General features: G+C 42.3%; 1 protein-coding gene and 1 long non-coding RNA gene across 3 annotated transcripts in view; one reads left to right on the forward strand and one right to left on the reverse strand.

Annotated features, from left to right (window-relative positions):
• LOC309501907 (uncharacterized protein) overlaps positions 1 to 21,672 on the reverse strand; it is a 427,051-nt gene that overhangs the window by 247,618 nt on the left and 157,761 nt on the right. The window contains exons 12-16 of the mRNA XM_082174163.1: positions 13,898 to 14,071; positions 13,323 to 13,496; positions 12,886 to 13,059; positions 12,290 to 12,463; positions 11,847 to 12,020 (exon numbers count right to left, since the gene is read on the reverse strand). Coding sequence (XP_082030289.1) covers positions 11,847 to 12,020; positions 12,290 to 12,463; positions 12,886 to 13,059; positions 13,323 to 13,496; positions 13,898 to 14,071 — 870 coding nt within the window. The remainder of the gene's footprint in view (positions 1 to 11,846; positions 12,021 to 12,289; positions 12,464 to 12,885; positions 13,060 to 13,322; positions 13,497 to 13,897; positions 14,072 to 21,672) is intronic.
• LOC309502046 overlaps positions 1 to 21,672 on the forward strand; it is a 153,010-nt gene that overhangs the window by 80,904 nt on the left and 50,434 nt on the right. The window lies entirely within an intron of this gene.

Raw genomic sequence — 21,672 nt, forward strand, 5'->3', positions numbered from 1 at the left:
CTTTTGTGAGTATATGATGGCTTCCCTTGTTGTCGTATGTAAGATAAATCAAGGTGTGCCACAGCTCATTCTGGTTGTAAACTATGTTTATAGCTTAGGCTTCCTCTCATGGTGAGAGCATTTGAGGCCGCCGCTCATTCATATAAATATATTATTAGCGGAGGGTTAAGTGACAGAACATCATTCTAGAAAGAAGAATGGGAATGTTTATGCTGCCTTTTTTTTTCTTTTTTACACACATCTGAGCTAGCCGTCGGGCTATTAGCTGGTGAGGCTGTGGCTCCTCCGAGCCCTCAGGTAGATCTATGCTTACAGGCTTGCACTTACCAGGGCCACCTCTGTAGCTAGCCTAGGCTATACTAGGGATAGTGGAAGCGTTGTGCTAAAACATTTCTGCCTCTGGCCCTTCACTTTGTGAATGTAGGCTTTTAGAATCCCTATATGACAGCCTCTTCCCATGGGAGTCGTTAGACCAAGGCCCACACCCTTTCTGTGTTCTGGGGCGAGAAGAGTAATCCAGTTTGGTGCAGAGGCATGATTTATAAAGACCCGGGGTTAGGCCTCAATATGGCCTCCCCGGTACAATGGGTCTTTCTTAAGCAGGGTTAGGCCGTCTTTAGCCTCACGAAGAGACTGGCTTTTATCTGCCCGACCCCTCCGTGCAGAACTAGCATATGGACTAGCATATGGGCCGCCAGAATAGGCTACACTCACCTCGCTGAGCTACTGCTCGAGCGACAGGTTGTAGGCTTACAAACAAGCCCCACTCTCCTTGGCTGGGCACAGATACAATTCTGTCACTTCTAGAGCCGCTGGCGGGCCCGCACCCTGTTAAATCTCAGATTTAGGTGGTGGTATTCCCCTGTTGATACAGGGTAGGCCTAAGTACTTGACTTTCAGTTCTGTATTATCGTACCTCACACCATTATGGCTCTGGTTGAGCGAAAAGTTCGAACCTTCACTTCTTTTTGATTTTCGAAGTACACTTCGAAGTACGCTCCGTGAAGCCAGAGAATTTCTGACATGCACTGACATTTGTGATTATTTCTGTTACTTGTGACATTTTCATGGCTAAAGTCTGATTACACTAGCCTGGCAAGCCAGACGTACATCAAGATGTTTAGTCTGGCAACTCACCATAGACACGGTCAATCTGATGGGTGGGATAAACGGCTGTCTTTCAAATTCCCTCTGCACACAATAGGACAGCGCTTCAACCAACCAGAGCGTTTTCCCAACAGCGGAGCTAACTTTAGTTGATAGATTCAACTTTTAAATCTGGCCGACAAAACTACGAACACATCTTCCTTTTTTTAAGAATGACTTAAGTGCCGTTCTTTGTTCTTTTCTCAAAGAAAAACTTAACTCCAAGTCCTCCAGAGTTGCGGCCAAAGCCGATTCGAAAGACCACTGTTCTCCATCCGCAGCAGCCGTCATTCTTTGTATTCAAGTAGCAGGGAACCGTCACAACTCTGTCGTCATATGTTAAGCCCGCCCCCGCCTACTCTATACACGACGTGATTGGCCTGACCCAATTTAGGTTTTTGCAGCAAAAAGGTCTATTGAGAGTTGCTAGACTGACCCTGGCTGCAAAATAATTTTGCTGCCGCTAGGGTGCGTCTAGATTTCTAGGCTATGATTACACTGTATTTAGCACAAACTCTGCTACAATAATATGTCAGCAGCAACTCTGCTACAATAATATGTCAGCAGCATGTATGAAAAAAGTTGTAGTTTTGAGATAACGACATTTATGCATGGTTTGTGAAAAAACTAAAAAATATATAATTTCTTCACAAGACTTTTGAAAATTGTATCACATAGCCTAAATTATATGCTCCAAAACTATGTGAAAATAATCATGCCTACTCATTCAGATAAAACAATATATTGATTTAAAATTTGTAAGACAAATTTTATGTAAGAAAGCTTTATGCGAGGAGGCATGAATCATTATGAATATTGATGTGTTTCACACCTGAGAAAGACAAAGACCCTCCCATAATGGTCCTGTCAGGTGCTATCAGGCCCTATCATTACGAGGAACCTTGCACAAATAATGAGGAGAGATTTAAAAAAGAATGGCTTTTTGATTGTTTGGATTTATTTACAACACAATATAATCCAAAGATACAAAACAAATGACAAAAAAAGCACATTATTGAATAGACTGATCTAAAGAAAGAGCCTTGAACAGTCACACACCTTTGTGCCATTCCTGAAACATAGTACATACCTGTCATTTCCAAGGTGTTTGATTTTTCACTTTACCATGTTCATGTACAGAAACTCATGTGAATGTTGAAGTCAGCAGGACTCATCAGTGGCATCTGGTCCCTGTAAAAAAACAAGGGACCCCTTCTAAATTTGAAGCTGTGTTCCTAGGCCCTTGAGCAGGCCCAGGTAGGCCTTTCATTAAACAGTGTTTATGGAGGTTTTCCTGTGGAACATATAGCTTGGGCTATGACTATAGGGAATGTTGTCACGGACAGCCCAGTGTGACCAGAATGTGAGTGGTTCTGGCATTTCATTAGAATTTTGCTGGTTCGGACCGTTGTCACTGCAAACTGGCAGGCACTCCCCTTAGCATGGTGGTGTTGGTATATCGTTCCCCAAAGCGTCAATCGACACAGTGCGAGTTCTTTTTCAAAAGGCAACGTCTAGGTTACGACTACATTTACCATTTACTTGCCGTTAAATAAAATTACTTGATTAGGCTGTTTAACCCCCTGGGGTCGGCGGTATCGCCGGCGATACCAGCTCACTTTTGTTTTTATTGACTCAAATAACTCTGTCGATTTTTGTCATAAATGCAAGTGTTATACATATTTAAAAACTGTTAAATGTCTTCTTTTATTTGTGTACACTCATAATAAAAACAAAATGTTGTGTTTTTCGTAAAATAAAGAAAATAAACGATGCGCGTTCTGCCGTCTCTCTCAATGAGAAACTCATTCTGAAACACGACAGAAAATGACCTGTAACTCAGCGAATGTTTGCCACACAGACTTGAAACACATGTCTATACAATGCTTGGAGTCTCTATTTTTAAAGTATGTGAAATATATAAAAAACAAATATTCTCTGTTTAAGTAATCCGTAAGAAAGCAGCGGCATGTACAGTTTCTCAAACGCGTCCTAATTAACTATAATGTGACCACACCCACGCGTGCACGAGCGATTGACATGCAAATGATCCACGCGGAGGAGCGCAGACCTGTAAACGCCCTCATTACCTCAAAACAAAGAACCAGAGACTTCGGGAACTTACTCCTCTCTGCTTTTCATCGAGTTTGGAAGACTGTGTTTGTCCTGTGCTGTGCTGTTTACCTTGGATTTACCTCAGAAGAACGCGATTTGAAGACAAGAAAGATGTAAGGTAAGAAATTCTTAATTATTAGTTCATGTTATTGTTGCATAAACTTCACATTGCAGTTGAACTGTTGCTAGATATATGGTGAATATTATCATATTTGGACCCGTGTTTACTGTTACTGTGTTTGTGGATATCTGCTCAAACGTAGATATGTATAATATGGTAACCATAATGTTTCATATTTTGGAGCGAGCTCTGGTTTTTAATGTATCGCGATCGAAAAGCAAAACCAAGCAAACAAAGGCTTCATGTTTTTACTATTATCTCATTTCATATCATCATAACGAATGGAAACATTTGAAGTAACATATGATAATCAATATATTTTTCTCTAGCGTAGTTGTTACTGAAATCTTTTGGAAGATTTATATGCTGCTATAGGTTATTGTTATTATTATTTTATTCAGCACTGTGCATAGCCTATGCTTACAAGGCACAACAAACCTGGTGTTCATTATATTATATATTGTTGGAAACATTTGTGTGTGTGTGTATTCTGTGAATTTTAAAAAACAATTTTAACCAGAAAAATCAAAAATGTATTCCCAATAAATTTTAGAACTATATTTCCTATAGTTTCTCTTGATATCAGTATGTTCACTTTTTTTTTCTTTCAGGGACCAGATGCCACTGAGTCCTGCTGACTTCAACATTCACATGAGTCTCTGTATATGAACATGGTAAAGTGAAAATCAAACACCTTGGAAATGAAAGGTATGTACAATATTTTTAGGAATGGCACAAAGGTCTCTGTCTTTGGATGATTGTTTTCAAAAGTGTGCTTTTTTTGTCATTTGTTGTGTATATTTGGATTATGTTGTGTTGTAAATAAATCCAAACAATCAAAAAGCCATTCTTTTTTAAATCTCCTCATTCTTTGTGCAAGGTTGCTCAGAATGATAGGGCCTGATCACTCCTAATAGGGCCGTTAGGGGAGTGTCTTTGTCTTTCTCAGGTGTGAAAAGCTTACATATTAATGAGATGATCACGCCCCTTCGCATAAAGCTTTCTGACACAAAACACGTCTTAGAAATTTCTAGGCTACGTGATACAATTTTCAAAAGTCTTGTGAAGAAATAATCAGTATGGGTTTCATTACCTTATTTCAGTGACAATGTTTTTTTGTATTTTCACAAACCACACATAAATGTCATTATCTTAAAACTACAAACTATTTACATACATGCTGCTGATATATTATTGTAGCAGAGTTTGTGCTGAATACAGTGTAATCAGACTTTAGCCATGAAAATGTCACAAGCAACAGAAATAAGCACAAATGTCAGAGCATGTCAGAACACCTCCAGGGCCCAGAAAATCCCTCAGACCCCAGAGGGTTAAGAGTAGAAAAATTAGAAAACAGCTTGAGTATTAGATTTCTAATATTCTAGTAATAATAGTCCGCTGCTGCAGTTACACGGAGCTTACAAAACCTAACGCGTGTATTGCAACTACATTTCATTTTCTCATCAAACAACTAGACTAACGAATGGCTCGGCACAACAGAAGAGCCTAGACAGGGCTTTCTCTCTGACGCACCCAGATTTAGGTTGGTCAAACAGCACTTTTGCTGCCTTAAACAGAAATGCACTTCTTGTCTTTACAAAACACGTACACTTGAATTAGCGCCAAAGTATTACTCGTCACTAATCTGATGCAAAACTTGCGGTAACATACGAATCTGTTTAATCCAGCTCTCTCAGGTGTGACAGGTTTGATTTCAGAGCTGAAGTCAGGATGAGACTCTTTTTCTCTGTAATACTGCAATCACTCAGACTGAAGATAGAGAAATAACAATAGTTCACATCTATGATGATCATCTTATTGAAGAGCTACAGCAGCATTTAGTTCTCTTACGAGAGGTCTCTCGTACTGCGTAAGATATCTTACGCTAGGGGAAAATCCTTTTCCGCGAGATATTGAAGCCAAAAATTATCCTTAATTTTGTAATAATGCAAAACGCGTTGCAGCAGCAATGCAGACATAGGCGAGACAGCTCGCGCGCCTATTGGCTGCTCTGCGGCAACTGCAGCAGCCTATCGAGCGAGGCCTGGCGTGACGTCAGACCCAATCAGGGCACTTCGCGCCCGCTGCGTCACGTCCCGCCGAAATGGGCGTGGTCTAGGCCTATAAATATCGCTTGCAGGCAGCTATTATCTGATTTTTCATCCTTCAAGCGAAGCACACGCATCGCTGGAGCTGGATTAGAAGCCGCGCCGTCTGAAAGAGAGCACCTTCAGCGGGACGAGTCACTGAAGTCGCTGGCCGCGCCGCCTTCCTTGCCTTCCTGCTGCGCTTCCGGCATTATATCCTTTCTCTGCTACTGTGTTTATGTATGTGTGTGTGCTCGCCGCCGCGACACACACTCCCATTGCACTAAAAGAGCTGGGCGTCTTTTTCAAGACGCCCCTTTTCCTGATCACGCAGCTCTCGCACTCGCTGACGGCGACTGCCCTCACTGCGAGTTAGGTACTGCCTATGGTGACTCTGAGGACTCACCTGGCATCCTTCTCCGAGACTGCTCCTCCGCCCCCCCCCCCAACCCGCAAAGCCTTGCCTTGCCTGCTTGGGGGACGATACCTGTTCTCCCTCTGTTCGAGCCGCGCACACCGCGCCGCTCACAGAGGATGTCAGGAGCGGGCGGTCACGGGGCTAGCTTTCTCTCTCCCTCTGTTCAAGCCGCGCAAACTGCGCCGCTCACAAGGGAGGCTGGAAGCGGATGGTCGGGGTTAGTTTTTCTTTACGTTATAAGAAAGCTACCCTGCCTTCTGCGCCCCATTCATGCGTCACTCACCGGCGAAAGGAGAAAGATGTGTTTTTTAGTCCCTCCGAGGATGGACTGACCTTCAATTTCTCATACATATTCCCAGTTCCCTGATCATGCGACTGGAAATATCAATATTGCAGCAGGCGAGCCTGGTTTAATACAAGCGCGCCTGCAAGCATACGCCGAAGAAAGCATGTGACGCTCTTATATGCTCGTGCATCCGAAAACCTTTGCGTTCCCCCCTGTGGCTCAGTGGCGGAATCATTGGTTTTTCTCACGAGAGACCGGAGTTCGAATCCCGGTCTAGCGGCAGTTAAAATTATGCCGCCAATGCTTCGCTCTGTCAGTTCCCTGAAAAGCGACTGCAGACGTGCATTTTGCAGCCAACGAGCGCGTTGCACAACCCGCTCGCCTGCACCCAAACACCGTTTCTATGGTTTCCGTGCGTCACTGGCGAAAGGAGAAAAGAGCGTTTTCTGGTCCCCCCGCGGACGGACCGACCTCCTCTTTCTCGTACATTTCTCATTCCCCTCTGAAGTTCGGGCGACTGGAAATGTCAGTATTGCAGTGAGCAAGCCTGTTGTAATACACGCATGCCTGCAAACAAACGCCAGCACGTTGACGCTCTCTTATAATACTCGCGCTAACTGAGTTACAATGTGTCTCCCCCTGTGGCCCAGTGGCAGACTCTCAGGTTTTTGCACGCGAGAGACCCGCGTTCGATCCCCGGGTCTACCGGCAGATAAAATTATGCCGTCAATGCTCGCTCTGTCAGTTCCCTGAAAAGGCGACTGCAGATGTGTATTTTGCAGCCAACGAGCGCGTTGTACAACCCGCTCGCCTGCACCCAAACACCGTTTCTATGGTGTTCCGTGCGTCACTGGCGTAAGGAAAAAAGGGAGTTTTTCTGGTCCCGCTGCGGACGGACCAACCTCCTTTTTCCTATACATTTCCCATTCCCCTCTGGAATTCAGGCGACTGGAAATGTCAATATTGCAGTGAACAAGCCTGTTGTAATGCACGCAGGCCTGCAATAAACACCAGCATGTTGACGCTCTCTGTTTCTATGGCAACTTCTCGCTCGTTCAGTTCCAGTAAATGTGACTGTTCCAGTGTATCCTGCAGTAAACAAGTCGGTTCTGTCACCCGCTTGCCTGCACACAAACGCCGTTTTTACGGCTACCCAGATAAATCCCATAAGTGTGAATTTTTCTGGTGTCCCGGCCACGGCCGATGGTGCTTTATGTGTAAGAAGAATGCCCACTGCCCAGTGCCCATCTCTACACACAAGCACAGCCCGTCACACAGGGCTCGCGCACATGAATCGGCTCAGACCGATTGCGCTTCAAACATGGTGAATGTGCCCACTAACACCACGTTATGCATGTCTCACGGTTTCTGTAAAAACTAAACCAACGTGCACTCGCTTCACGCAAGCGAACGATGCTTTCGGTGTGATAAATGTGCCCGCTGTCCCGCGCCCACATCCACACATAGACATGACAGTTCCCACGGGAACCGCCCAGCCCTCCCCCTCGCGGTTAACCACCGCAGAGGAGTCGAGCGCGGGCAATCTGCCCGCTGTCATCAGCGCGCCCCATGCCTCAAATGTCACGAGCGACACGCTTGTGTTACAGCACACCGAAGCTTCTCCATCGCTGAGCGAGCGGAGCGCGCTTCGTATTCGACCCCTAGCTATCCATGCAGACGCATGGGCAAAGCTACCCGGGGTTTTCGAAGTGGGTGCTGAACATTATAGAAAGAGGCTATTCGCTGCAGTTTCGCCGACGCCCTCGCTGCTATGTGGCGCACGTCGAGACCACGGTAAAAACAGAAGTAGCACATCTACTTCGAGCCGAAGTGACGAAACTATTGAGCAAAGGGGCCATAGAACCTCTCTCTCAAGATCAGAGCGAGGGAGGGCTATACAGCAGATACTTCCTGGTACCGAAAAAAGACGGGGGTCTCAGACCCATACTAGATCTAAGGCAACTGAACAAAGTGCTTGTGAAGCGACAGTTCAGGATGCTCACGACCAGGCAAATCCTTGTGCAGATTCGCCAAGGAGATTGGTTTGTGTCAATAGATCTGAAAGACGCGTATTTTCAAATACAGATAGCGTCACGTCACAGGCGATATTTGAGATTCGCCTTCGAGGGCCAGGCATATCAGTACACAGTCCTGCCGTTCGGTTTGTCCCTAGCACCCCGAACATTTACGAAGTGCATGGATGCGGCGCTCGCACCCCTCAGAATGAGAGGCATGCGAGTGCTGAACTATTTGGACGATTGGCTGATTCTAGCGCAATCTCGCGCAGTGCTCATAGAACACACGACCATTTTACTCGATCACCTCGAGGATTTGGGTCTGAGTGTCAATTGGGCAAAGAGCTCCCTGTCACCCAGTCAGAAAATATCTTTCCTGGGCACAGAACTGAACTCACTATCCATGATAGCGCGACTATCACAACAGCGCGCGGTAGACATTCGACGCACAGCGAACTCTTTTCGCTGCGGCGCGTCTGTCCCGCTCAAGAAATTTCAGAAGATGCTAGGTCTCATGGCCTCAGCATCGTCAGTGCTCCAGCTGGGTCTGCTCCGCATGCGCCCGCTGCAGTTTTGGCTGAAAGCGCGAGTCCCACGCGAAGCGTGGGCACCCGGTTTGCTTCGCCTCAGGGTCAATCAGAAATGCGTTACAGCTCTGAAACCCTGGAAAGCGAACGACTGGTACCAATCAGGTGTAAGCCTGGGGACTTCCTCGAGGGTGAAAGTGGTGTCCACGGACGCGTCCACCTCGGGATGGGGAGCGCTGCTCGAGGGCAGACCGTTCTTCGGCCAGTGGTCAGAACGGGAGAAGCTCCTGCACATAATCTGCCTCGAAATGCTGGCAGTAGACAACGCGCTGACGCGTTTTTGTCCCCAAATAAAAGGTCACCACGTCTTGGTCCGTTCGGACAACATGTCTGTGGTGTCCTACATAAATCGCCAGGGCGGCATCAGATCCGAGAAACTGTACAGGCTGGCAGAACGCCTCCTGGTATGGGCTCAGTGCAACCTGCGCTCGCTCAGAGCAGCGCACGTGCCAGGGATCTTGAATTTAGGACCGGACAGACTGTCCAGGAACAATGTTCCGGCAGGCGAATGGTCTCTACACCCACAGACAGTCCAACTGCTGTGGAAGAAATTCGGCAGAGCGGAAGTGGACCTGTTTGCGTCTCAAGAAAACGCTCACTGTCAAGAATTTTTCTCCAAGAGCAGGAGCGCGCTGGCCCATGTGTGGCCCCGCCGCCCGCTCTATGCTTTTCCCCCCGTCTCTCTCCTGCCTCAGGTGATAGAACGGATCAGGGAAGAAGGATGCTCAGTACTGCTGGTAGCACCGTTCTGGAAAAACCAACCTTGGTTCCCAGCCGTGATGCAGTTAGCAAGTACTGCCCCGTGGCCAGTACCAGTGAGGAGAGATCTCCTCTCACAGGCCCGCGGCTCGATCTGGCATCCTCACCCGGAACTATGGTCCCTTCATGTCTGGGCCATCAACGGGTACATGTTGGACTCCCTAAAGGAGTATTAAACACGATCACGCAGGCTAGAGCTCCGTCTACAAGACGACTCTATTCTTCGAAATGGTCAGTGTTTTCGGGCTGGTGCACAGCCCGTGGTGTGTCACCCACAAACTGTGATGTGACGGAGGTGCTTTCCTTCCTACAAGAGCTGTTGGATGGGGGCAGGGCCCCCTCCACGCTCAAAGTTTATGTGGCGGCTATAGCAGCGTTCTCAGAAACAACGCTTGGTCAGTCAATAGGAAGGAACGATTTAGTCATCCGCTTCCTTAGAGGGGCTAAGAGACTGAATCCTCCCAGACCTCCCTCAGTCCCCGTATGGGACCTTTCTACGGTTCTGGAAGCCATGAAAGGTGCGCCATTTGAGCCTTTACAGTCAATCGATTTGAAACACCTGTCTTTCAAAACGGTGTTTTTGCTGGCTCTCGCTTCAGTGAAGCGCATAGGGGATCTGCACGCGCTCTCTGTGAGCGCGGCGTGCATGGAGTTTGGGCCCAATGACTCAAAAGTTATACTCAAACCTAAGCACGGATATGTTCCAAAATCCCTCAACACACCGTTTAGGGCACAGATTATCTCTCTGTCAGCCCTACCGGTCCCTGATGAGGAAAGAGACGCGAGCCTCCTTTGCCCAGTCAGGGCATTACGAGCTTATGTGTCTCGCTCGTCTGTTTTCAGACAGACGGAACAGCTCTTTGTTTCGTTTAGCGGACGTTCTAAGGGACTAGCTGCGTCGAAACAGAGCCTATCCAGATGGATAGTTGATGCTATAGCGCTGGCATACGCCTCCAAGGGCATGCAGTGCCCTTTGGGTGTCAGAGCGCACTCCACAAGAGGCATGGCCTCTTCGTGGGCCTGGTCAAGTGGGATTGCCTTGCAAGATATTTGTATGGCGGCAGGCTGGGCCTCCCCGTCTACATTTATAAGGTTTTATAACCTAGAGGTTCCCGCCCTGCAGGCCAGGCTGCTGTCGGTCTAAACTACCAGTATTATCTGACCTGATGCGTTCAGCTCAGAATGCTGCGTTTGCTGAGCACAGCTCAATGTTCGACAGTATGAAGCTGGGCAAACTGTGTAAGACCCACATTTTTCCCCATCAGTTCAGGCCGTACCCCGCCCTGTCTGTATGATGAAATTCGCGTCCCATTGACGCTACTTTATGTGGAAAAGTGAGGCTGCACCCCTCCTTCTTCCCGGACTCCCTGTGAGTTCACTGAGTGATTGTGCACTATATGTACCCCGGGCTTTCGCCCTTGGGTCTTTGGTGTCAGATCTCAGCATGCACGGCGTTTTACATTGGGTCCCCTAGCGTAAGATATCTTACGCAGTACGAGAGACCTCTCGTAAGAGAACGTACTCGGTTACTAACGTAACCTCGGTTCTCTCTAGAAGAGGGAACGAGTACTGCGTATCTTGCCGTGCATGCACACGCTCTGGTTGCTTCGATGATGAAAAACCAGATAATAGCTGCCTGCAAGCGATATTTATAGGCCTAGACCACGCCCATTTCGGCGGGACGTGACGCAGCGGGCGCGAAGTGCCCTGATTGGGTCTGACGTCACGCCAGGCCTCGCTCGATAGGCTGCTGCAGTTGCCGCAGAGCAGCCAATAGGCGCGCGAGCTGTCTCGCCTATGTCTGCATTGCTGCTGCAACGCGTTTTGCATTATTACAAAATTAAGGATAATTTTTGGCTTCAATATCTCGCGGAAAAGGATTTTCCCCTAGCGTAAGATATCTTACGCAGTACTCGTTCCCTCTTCTAGAGAGAACCGAGGTTACGTTAGTAACCGAGTACGTTTCCAATAGTCTGTTCTGAAACCCAGTTACACTAGTTCTGTGTGCTGGAAGACACTGTTTCTTCTCTTTCATTTTAACTATTTATTTGACGTCTCTCTTCTTTATTCTCTGTTGAAAAGGCAATAATCAATTGCCTTTTAATAATCATTTCTGCATGTACACAATCAGTGCATTGTATCAAAAGCTGGAAATTACACAATTACCATCTAGATAAAAACACATAAAAATGTGAGCAATAGGGAAAACCCAGAAAGGGCACTGCTATAAACAATGAAACATAAGCCCTGCTGTCTTCAAATAAATAAGCTTCAGTCACACTGTAATTGCTGTACAGTATAATGATACTAACTCTAGTTTCTCCAGCTTGAATTGTGGGTTCATCAGTAGATCACTGAGGTTTTTCACTCCAGAGTCTCCTAGTATATTCCAACTCAGGTCCAGCGCTCTCAGGTGTGACGGGTTTGATTTCAGAGCTGAAGTCACATCAGAACAACCTTCATCTGTCATATCACAGCAGCTTAAACTACATTAGCAGAGAGAGAGCAGAAAATAAGCCAGAAGAAAAGAAAACTCTTTATTCTGTAAAGTCACATCATCTTCATCAGCAAATAAAACAGAGGAAGAGAGATCTTCATCTTTATTTCACCAGATCACAAAATACTAAGGTGAACATGTTTGCAGAAATATAATGTGAATTTAGACTCATTGTGAGATATTGAGCATAAAGTGTTTTAGTTTAAACTGTTGAAGTGATTATAAGCATTTTGATTCTTGTATGTGAATGTGACTGACCTCAATATCTCCAGTTTACAGTGTGAATCCTTCAGTACGGCACATAAGTGCTTCACTACTGTGTTTCCTAGTTCATTCACGCTCAGGTACAGCTCTCTCAGGTGTGACGGGTTTGATTTCAGAGCTGAAGTCAGGATGAGACTCTGTTTCTCTGTAATACTGCAATAACTCAGACTGAAGACAGAGAAATAACAATAGTTCACATCTATGATGATCATCTTATTGAAGAGCTACAGTAGCATTTAGTTTCCAATAGTCTGTTCTGAAACCCAGTTACACTAGTTCTGTGTGCTGGAAGACACTGTTTCTTCTCTTTCATTTTAACTATTTATTTGACGTCTCTCTTCTTTATTCTCTGTTGAAAAGGCAATAATCAATTGCCTTTTAATAATCATTTCTGCATGTACACAATCAGTGCATTGTATCAAAAGCTGGAAATTACACAATTACCATCTAGATAAAAACACATAAAAATGTGAGCAATAGGGAAAACCCAGAAAGGGCACTGCTATAAACAATGAAACATAAGCCCTGCTGTCTTCAAAGAAATAAGCTTCAGTCACACTGTAATTGCTGTACAGTATAATGATACTAACTCTAGTTTCTCCAGCTTGAATTGTGGGTTCATCAGTAGATCACTGAGGTTTTTCACTCCAGAGTCTCCTAGTATATTCCTGCTCAGGTCCAGCTCTCTCAGGTGTGACGGGTTTGATTTCAGAGCTGAAGTCACATCAGAACAACCTTCATCTGTCATATTACAGCATCTTAAACTACATTAGCAGAGAGAGAAGAAAATAAGACAGAAGAAAATAAAACTCTTTATTCTGTAAAGTCACATCATCTTCATCAGCAAATAAAACAGAGGAAGAGAGATCTTCATCTTTATTTCACCAGATCACAAAATACTAAGGTGAACATGTTTGCAGAAATATAATGTGAATTTAGACTCACTGTGACATATTGAGCATAAAGTGTTTTAAAACTGTTGAAGTGATTTTAAGCATTTTGATTCTTGTATGTGAATGTGACTGACCTCAATCTCTCCAGTTTACAGTGTGAATCCTTCAGTACGGCACATAAGTGCTTCACTCCTGTGTTTCCTAGTTCATTCACGCTCAGGTTCAGCTCTCTCAGGTGTGACGGGTTTGATTTCAGAGCTAAAGTCAGGATGAGACTCTGTTTCTCTGTAATACTGCAATAACTCAGACTGAAGACAGAGAAATAACAATAGTTCACATCTATGATGATCATCTTATTGAAGAGCTACAGTAGCATTTAGTTTCCAATAGTCTGTTCTGAAACCCAGTTACACTAGTTCTGTGTGCTGGAAGACACTGTTTCTTCTCTTTCATTTTAACTATTTATTTGACGTCTCTCTTCTTTATTCTCTGTTGAAAAGGCAGATTTCTGCATGTACACAATCAGTACATTGTATCAAATGCTGGAAATTACACAATTACTATCTAGATAAAAAAACACACAAAAATGTGAGCAATAGGGAAAACCCAGAAAGTGCACTGCTATAAACAATGAAACATAAGCCCTGCTGTCTTCAAATAAATAAACTTCAGTCACACTGTAATTGCTGTACAGTATAATGATACTAACTGTAGTTTCTCCAGCTTGGATTGTGGGTTCATCAGTAGATCACTGAGGGTTTTCACTCCAGATTCTCCTAGTTTATTCCCGATCAGTTTCAGCTCTGTCATGTGTGATGGGTTTGATTTCAGAGCTGAAGTCAGGATGAGACTCTGTTTCTCTGTAATACTGCAATCTCTCAGACTGAAGACAGAAAGAGAAAAGAAAATGAATCAGATTTATGATGATCAACTAACGTGTTTAGCTTCATCCAGCAGACTTTTGCTGACAAATAAACAGGGATATCCAGGTTCAGGTAACACAGAGAAAGACTACACATTGTTCATTTAAATATACTACCAACATTGTAACAATACAAAGGTTGTCTTGATCTAATTATGTTAGTTTACACATTAATTTCATATAATTTTTATATGCATAAAAAATGGTTAAGGGGAAGATTAAAAAAGAGAAACTGGATATGTGAATTCTCACAGAATCACAATTGAATTCATATCTTGCTACTCAGTCAGAATCTCATTAACCAGGGGCCTCATGTATCAATCTTGCGTACGCACAAAAACGTTGCGTACGCCAGCTTTCACGCTTACGGTCGTATGTACTAACAGTGAAATTAACGCGAGAATGTGCGTTCCTCCACGCCAATTTCATGTCTGGCGTACGTACATTTCTCATTGTTTTTGTCCGTTGGCGACTCTTACAGGCAATGAAGTGAAGTTGCAAACATTACACAACGAATTGTTCTACAAGTCTACCGCACCACCACCTGTGGGAAGCATTGCTATTAATTTGCTATTTATAAAATAATTGACATATATTGTCGAGCCTTATGGGAATATTCTATCAATTTTGCAATTAAGTAAGAACATATAAAAGCATGATGCAAATTGATACAACCCTTAGTCTATGGCAATGGCAGCTTTGGTGTAATGTCCACCTTTATATCAGACCATTTCTTTTTAAGGTCATTTAGGGTAGACTGTGTACAGTTGAGACATGTGTACAGTTGAGACACCTTAAATAACTTGCGTTCGCAGCAAGCACAAGTTGTGATTTTTGCTGTGCACGTGCGTATTTGTGTCCTCTTTGATCGTGGGAAATTTGAACAACGGACGCATCTCCGATCCGAAGATATCGGGGAACGTTTTTTTTTTTTCTCTAAGATATGACGTTCACTTCACCATGCACTCTCCACAATGAATATAGCTTATTATCCTTATGTGACTGTTAAACGTAACTGGTATCACCACAAACGTTATTCTGTATTTCATGGTATTGTGTCATGCAAGGTAATTGCAAAATCTAGAGAAATGTGCGAGGTGTCCAGCGGGGGATAGTTGAGACACATATCTACTGTACCCCCGATAGAGTTCTATTAGGAAACACATTGTTTAGTTGTTCAGTGTTATGATAACAGTTTAAACGCCGTAATTAAATTCCGGAGGACAAAATTCCAAATACATTTTTTTTTTCGTTTCTACCTCCGATAGTAGCACCTCCAATTCACTCTCTGTAAAGTTTCGTTTCTTGCCCCCATTTTCTTACTGCTTTATTTTGCCAAAGTGGACTCATTACCATATTTAAATTAATGTAATTAAGGGAGGAGACTGGGTGGGGCGTTGTGCTCGTGCATGTGCGCTCAATTTTACGTTAACTGGGATGTACAAAGAGAATATGCGTGGGATCCTTCGTACGCAGAGATTCATACATCTGGGTTTTTTTGTGCGTACGCACATTTACAGCTTTGTCCGTACGCAATGTTTTAGTATGAATTCAACGCAAGTCTTTGTACATGAGGCCCCTGGAGTCCCAGTCTCTGTCACAATAATCATATAGGCTATGTGATGTTTTAGGCCTATTGGCAGACATCCATTTAAAATGTAGGCAATGGCAGATAAAGATTTTTTTTTCCAAATCCACTTAAGTTTCTCAGCTTGCACTCCAGTAACATTTGTGTGGTCCAGGTAGCTTTGCATAAAAAATGGTTGTCATTCGCAAGGCTACTTTTACTTTTATACTTTTACTGTCCAAGACTTTCACTTGAGTAAAGAAGTTAAATCAGTACTTCTACTTTTACCAGAGTATTTTTTAACACAAGTATCTGTACTTCTACTTGAGTACGGCAAGTGAGTACTTTTGCCATCTCTGGTCAATATAATAAAGGTTGTGAAATAATTGCCTAAAATTAACTCTTTTTTGGTGCTGTAATGATATTGCACATCACCACGATAAACGACCTCATCTGAGCTGCTTCAGCGGACTAACAACACTCGTCAATGTCAAAATGTTTGAGATGACCAATCAAATCAAAGTAAAGCCTTATGTTCACAGAAGCTGTGAGTCGAGCGCGAATTCCAGCGCGACGCTTCACGACACGCTTCAGTTAACGCTCATAAAGTGTGAGATATGATGTAAGCAGCGAAACTAAACAGCTGTTTTACAATAGAAGTTTTAAACAACCCACAGAAATAATCAGTTTGCAAAGACTGTATCAATCAAAGCTCAGCTTTGGGAAGGGAAGATATACAGGTGAAGATAAGGAGACTGAGAGAAGAAGAAAGAGAGAATGTGATGGAGATGAGAGAGGAAGAGCAGGTATTGCACACTATGCCCAGGGTGAGATTATCATTATTACAATGGATTCATATTTAACACAGATATATGTTCTTCACTATTACAGCAGAAACTATAAGCTCAATTTAACAGCACAAGCACCTATTAAATATATTTCCATAATAGTATTATTGTATAAATATATATTTGTATACCTCGAATGTGTTTGAATATTTCACCAGTATCAGCACTGGGACTTTTCACTGTATTACTCCACTTGTCTGTGTTTGTGCAACTTGCATCATTAAGCCAGTAGGGGGCGACACGTGACTGTCTTTATGAGTGAGCAATTGAACCATTAATTGAACTGATTAGTCCAAAAACATTGATTAATTCAGGAAAGAAACACGTTGCTGAAACTGATCTTTGATGCTCATACATATTGCTCATATGCCTCTGGACACAGAAGGATTGCATTGGCGTTTGATTGAAATGTAACATCAGTTTGAATTCTGAATTTATTATTGGGGCCACCGTTACAATGCAAAATAATCATTGAATCATTTCTCATTCCTGTTTGGAATAAGTGATTGTTTTTTGTCAACAATAAGCATAACATTTCTGCATTTCAATTGTGTAGTGTAGATAATTCATTGCAACATTTATCCTGATTCTCATGTTTAAGAATCTGTTTTCTGCTTAACAAATAATTTATGCTACTGTCCACTGACATGCTTTTAAAGCTATTGATATCCAATTTTTTTGTCCTTCAAACACCTTAAATTGCACATGTGTAGATCAGGAAAATCTAAATTTCCCCTGAACCCCCCTAGCAACATCAATTGTGGGACCTCAGTTTTTATAAAACCCTGCGTACGGCCCTGCCTTCATGTTACCATTGTCTTCTGTCTGGCTTTGTTCCCTGTAACTGCTGTTGGTGACCTTCATGTTTCTCACTCAAGTCTTTGTTTTTTTAGTTTTGTTCACGTTTATTTGAATAAAGCTGCACTTGCGTTCAGTAGTGATGGGAGAAACAAAGCTTTTCAAAGCTTCAAATCAATTCAACCAATTTCTTCGCAAAATGATTCACTGTTTTGAAGCGTTAGTCTAAGCGTGTAGTTTCGAAACGACACACGCTGGCCAAAAACTGCATAAAAACACCTTCTACAAACCCATTACAAATGTTTTATTGAAAGTAAAATCTATAGAATGCAATTAACTAATCATCTAATATGATTAAATATCAAATGTCTGTATAATATGTGCTCTTTGATCAATTTTCAGTGCTTGTTTTGTTTATTTTATGGATGGGAGGCCAATAAGAAACTATTAACTACTATTATTCATTTTAATTAGGCATGTGCCGGTATCAAATTTTCATGCTGCGATGAATTGATTGAGCTTTTATCACGGTATACGGTATTATCACGATATTTTAATTGCTCAAGAGAAACAGATGGATTGGGGGGTGGATGTAAAAAAAAAAAAAAACTTGCATCACAATAGGTGTAATTGTGATTGTCAAAACATTTGGTAACTAAACAGAATTTTACACAATTTTCACGATTTCAATTCAATTCTTGGGATTTGATTTCAATCTTGATTCAATATTGACTCTTTGGATAAATATTAGGTAGGCTACAGTAGACAGCCTACATGTTAATTTTTCTCAAGAAAAAATACATATCACATAATGCTGTAAACATACAGAGAGCCCTATCAGCTGGTATTATTAAAGGTTAAAAATTAACAAATTAAGTTAAATATAATTTGGTTTTCATTATAATAACAATTATGACAAGTACAAATATAATACAAATGTAATATAGTGCACATATTTAGCAAAATACTTTTTCTAGTCAACTAATGTGCTGGTCATTAAATGGCTTTCCAGAGGTAAATGTAACGTTCTGTGACATAATTGTTCACCTGCAGTTTTATTGCTTTTTCCGTGGTTGAAAAACACTGATTGATCGATATTATTTATGAGGCATAAATAAATACCTTTCAGTAAGTTGTACTGTATCTTTAAATAAAAAGTAACAGATGATCGGTTTACTTGAACTGAGGCGCTACAGCGATCGGCCACGTCACATTTACAAGCGCCAAAACGGTATTTATTGTCTGAATTTCGTAATAAAATGGACAGAACCTGAGAGCTGAGGATTGTTTTCATATCAAAGGTAACCTGCTCTGTCTAGTCTGTCGGTGTCAGTGTACTCTTTGCTCCGCGATTTTTCTCTGCGTGAGAAAATGGATGTGTGGCGCGAGAGCATGTGAAAAGTGTCGATTGCGTGAGTCTTACACTGAATGCGTAGAGTTGGCAGCCCTGCTTTTAGAAGGGGGATAAATCGTCGGCAGCGTTCCTCCTTCCGCCATGCTTCTTCTCCATGTGAGGATTGTTTACATTAGACTAGAGTGCGCACTGCGCCGAATGCACACAGTGCTTCTACATGTGGGGATTGTTTACATCAGAGTGCGCACGTGTTTCGCGCAGCATATACGCAGTGTTTGTTTAAGCGGTTGATGGAAAATAAGTTAATGCGCGTTCTGTAAATATTAATTCTGATCTATTCATTTTCACGGTATTTTGAAGTGCCCACGATAACAATATCGTGCATATTCATTACCGCGATTTATCGCATTACCGAATACCGGCACATGTCTAATTTTAATTATACTAATGTCTAATTAAAACGTCTACAAATGTATAAATAATCCCACAGACACTTGTTCAATCTCAGTAAATCTGCATGATTCATGGGTCCACAGAGATCATCGCCCCCCAGTGGTGAACCATTGACATTTCCAAACGTTTTGAAACCGTTATGATGTAACTAAGCCTCGTTTACTGAAATCATGTGACTTTGGTAGTTTGATACACACTCCGAACCACTGATTCAAAACAAAAGATTCGTAAAGGTTTCGTAGCTTCATGAAGTGTGTTTCGAAAGCGCCCATCACTAGCGTTCAGTGGATCTTATTACAGGCAGATACTGATCAGAGACTTTTAATGCACTTGTTCAATTTTTACAAGTTACAGTATATGCAGCACCAAAATTAGACATTTTACATTTTGGGAAATACAAACATTGAATTGAAAGCAGTTATGAACATTTCTGAAAGTAATATTATAAATAAATGAGCAATACTCACGTCAGTGTGTTGAGTTGACAGTGTTTATCCTGCAGTAGAGCAGCGATCTGATTCACTCGTGTGTCTCCTAGTTCATGTTTACTCAGATTCAGCTCTTTCTGGAGTAACGGGTTTTTACCCACAACTCTATTCACATACTGACAGGCTTCCTCTGCAGCAGGACTCAAAAACCTGCAGAAGAGTCAATTCAGTTCTCAACTAAATGTCTGGTGCATTACAAAAACGATTGATACGATATAATAAAAAATATTCTTTGAACATTTAAATACACAAATAAATGAACAGAAACGTCTCACAGAGCAGAAGGGCAAAAGCTCACTAGATCATGGTTTTCAGTATAAATACAGAGTGTGAAATTAAGATCTTTCTGGCTTTTAAGCAGGAGAAGTGAGAAACGTCAGCACAGAGAAAACTGGCTTGTGAAACTGCATGTTTGTGAACATCTGGAGACTCATAGACCTGCTGTAGAGAGATGCAGTGACTCTGGGCTTGATGGAAAACTATTGTGCTCAGAAAACTATTTCACTAAAAGGTTATCTAGAATTTTGATGAGAAGTGTGCACAAAAATAAAATTGTGCATTTCAATTATCAAGGTATACTACGAGCTACCTTTAGCTCGTATCACAGCTAAACTGTGTTGACGACGTTTATCATCATCATGACAGAACCTGCAGCATCTGATCTGATCTTGATCATTTTGATGCAACCAATTGTCAAGCTAAAATAATTTATCAGTTATGAGCCTCCATATAACTAATTTAGTTAATTATTTGATCCCGTCTCACCTCAGTGTCTTCAGTTGACAGTCTGGATCCTGTAGAAAATCATTGAGCTTCTTCACTCCTGATTGTCCAGGATCATTTCCTGTGAGATCCAGCTCTATCAGGTGTGAAGGGTTTGATCTCAGAGCTGAAGCCAGAGCTTTATAACCTTCTTCTGTCACACTGCAGTTAGAGAGTCTAGAACAGAGAGGAAAACATTCAGCTGATTAATCAGTAAAACCTGAATAATAAAAATCCTTAAACTTGAATTTTATTTTGTTCTTTGTACAAATGCATTGAAATTTAGATGCAAAAACTGACAACTGAATATGGAGGCAAACAAAAGGCACAGAAATCTTTAATATGTTAGACATCAACAACACTTTCCAGATTACAATTATCTAAAACTGTGTAAGTCCGTTTATCGGTCCAAATGGGGGTTTCCGCCAGAACGGGTGAAGGTCTCTGTGTGTTAATGTCTTTACGCATGGCAAAGTAATTTAATTCCATTCAGGTTTTTATCTGACTCCATTTTATATCTGACTCCATTTTATATCTGACTCCATTTTATATCTGACTCCATTTTCAGTTAGATTGCCAATTGGTTATTGGTCATTTATATAATAGTTTAACAATACATTTGATTGTTCTATATAACTCTTTAGTTATATTTTACCTGTTCATATTAGGAAGCTATGTCGCTCAGAGGTCCTCACGCCTTGTTTAACGTGGGTCTTACGATCACAATCTCGCCAGCTTCGGTCACTAAACAGAGGTAATTGCTATATACCTGAGATCGGTCGCATTCACGCTTACACAATCAAAGACACTTTGGTATAGCCCCCGTGATTGCATAAACTTGGAATTAAAGTAACGTTTACTTCAGTAGAGGTATGGCCACTACTACAGATATAAGTCAACCAACTTTACTTGTCTGGTTTCCCACGTACACTTATCTAAAGTAACATTAAATTAAAACAGAGGTAAGACACACCCAGATTGTGGTTGGTCAAGCAGCACTTTTGCTGCCCTAAACGGAAATTAATTTCTCGTCTTTGCAAAACATGTACACTTGAATTAGCGCCAAAGTATTAGTCGTCACTAATCTGACGCAAAACTTGCGGTAACATATGAACCAGTTTAATCTACTTGGGAAAACAATTTCAGAGTCAGTCGGAATAAAATCAAATGTAACAATTTATTATGTCAGGAAAATGTATCATGCCAACTACATAATCAGTTCAAAGGTAATAAATACAAAACATCAAATGCTCTGGAATAAAGAGAGAAGATGCAAACCTGACATTCAGCCT

Source organism: Leuciscus leuciscus (genome assembly GCF_965113295.1).
Source record: "Leuciscus leuciscus genome assembly, chromosome: 6".
Taxonomy (NCBI): domain Eukaryota; kingdom Metazoa; phylum Chordata; class Actinopteri; order Cypriniformes; family Leuciscidae; genus Leuciscus; species Leuciscus leuciscus.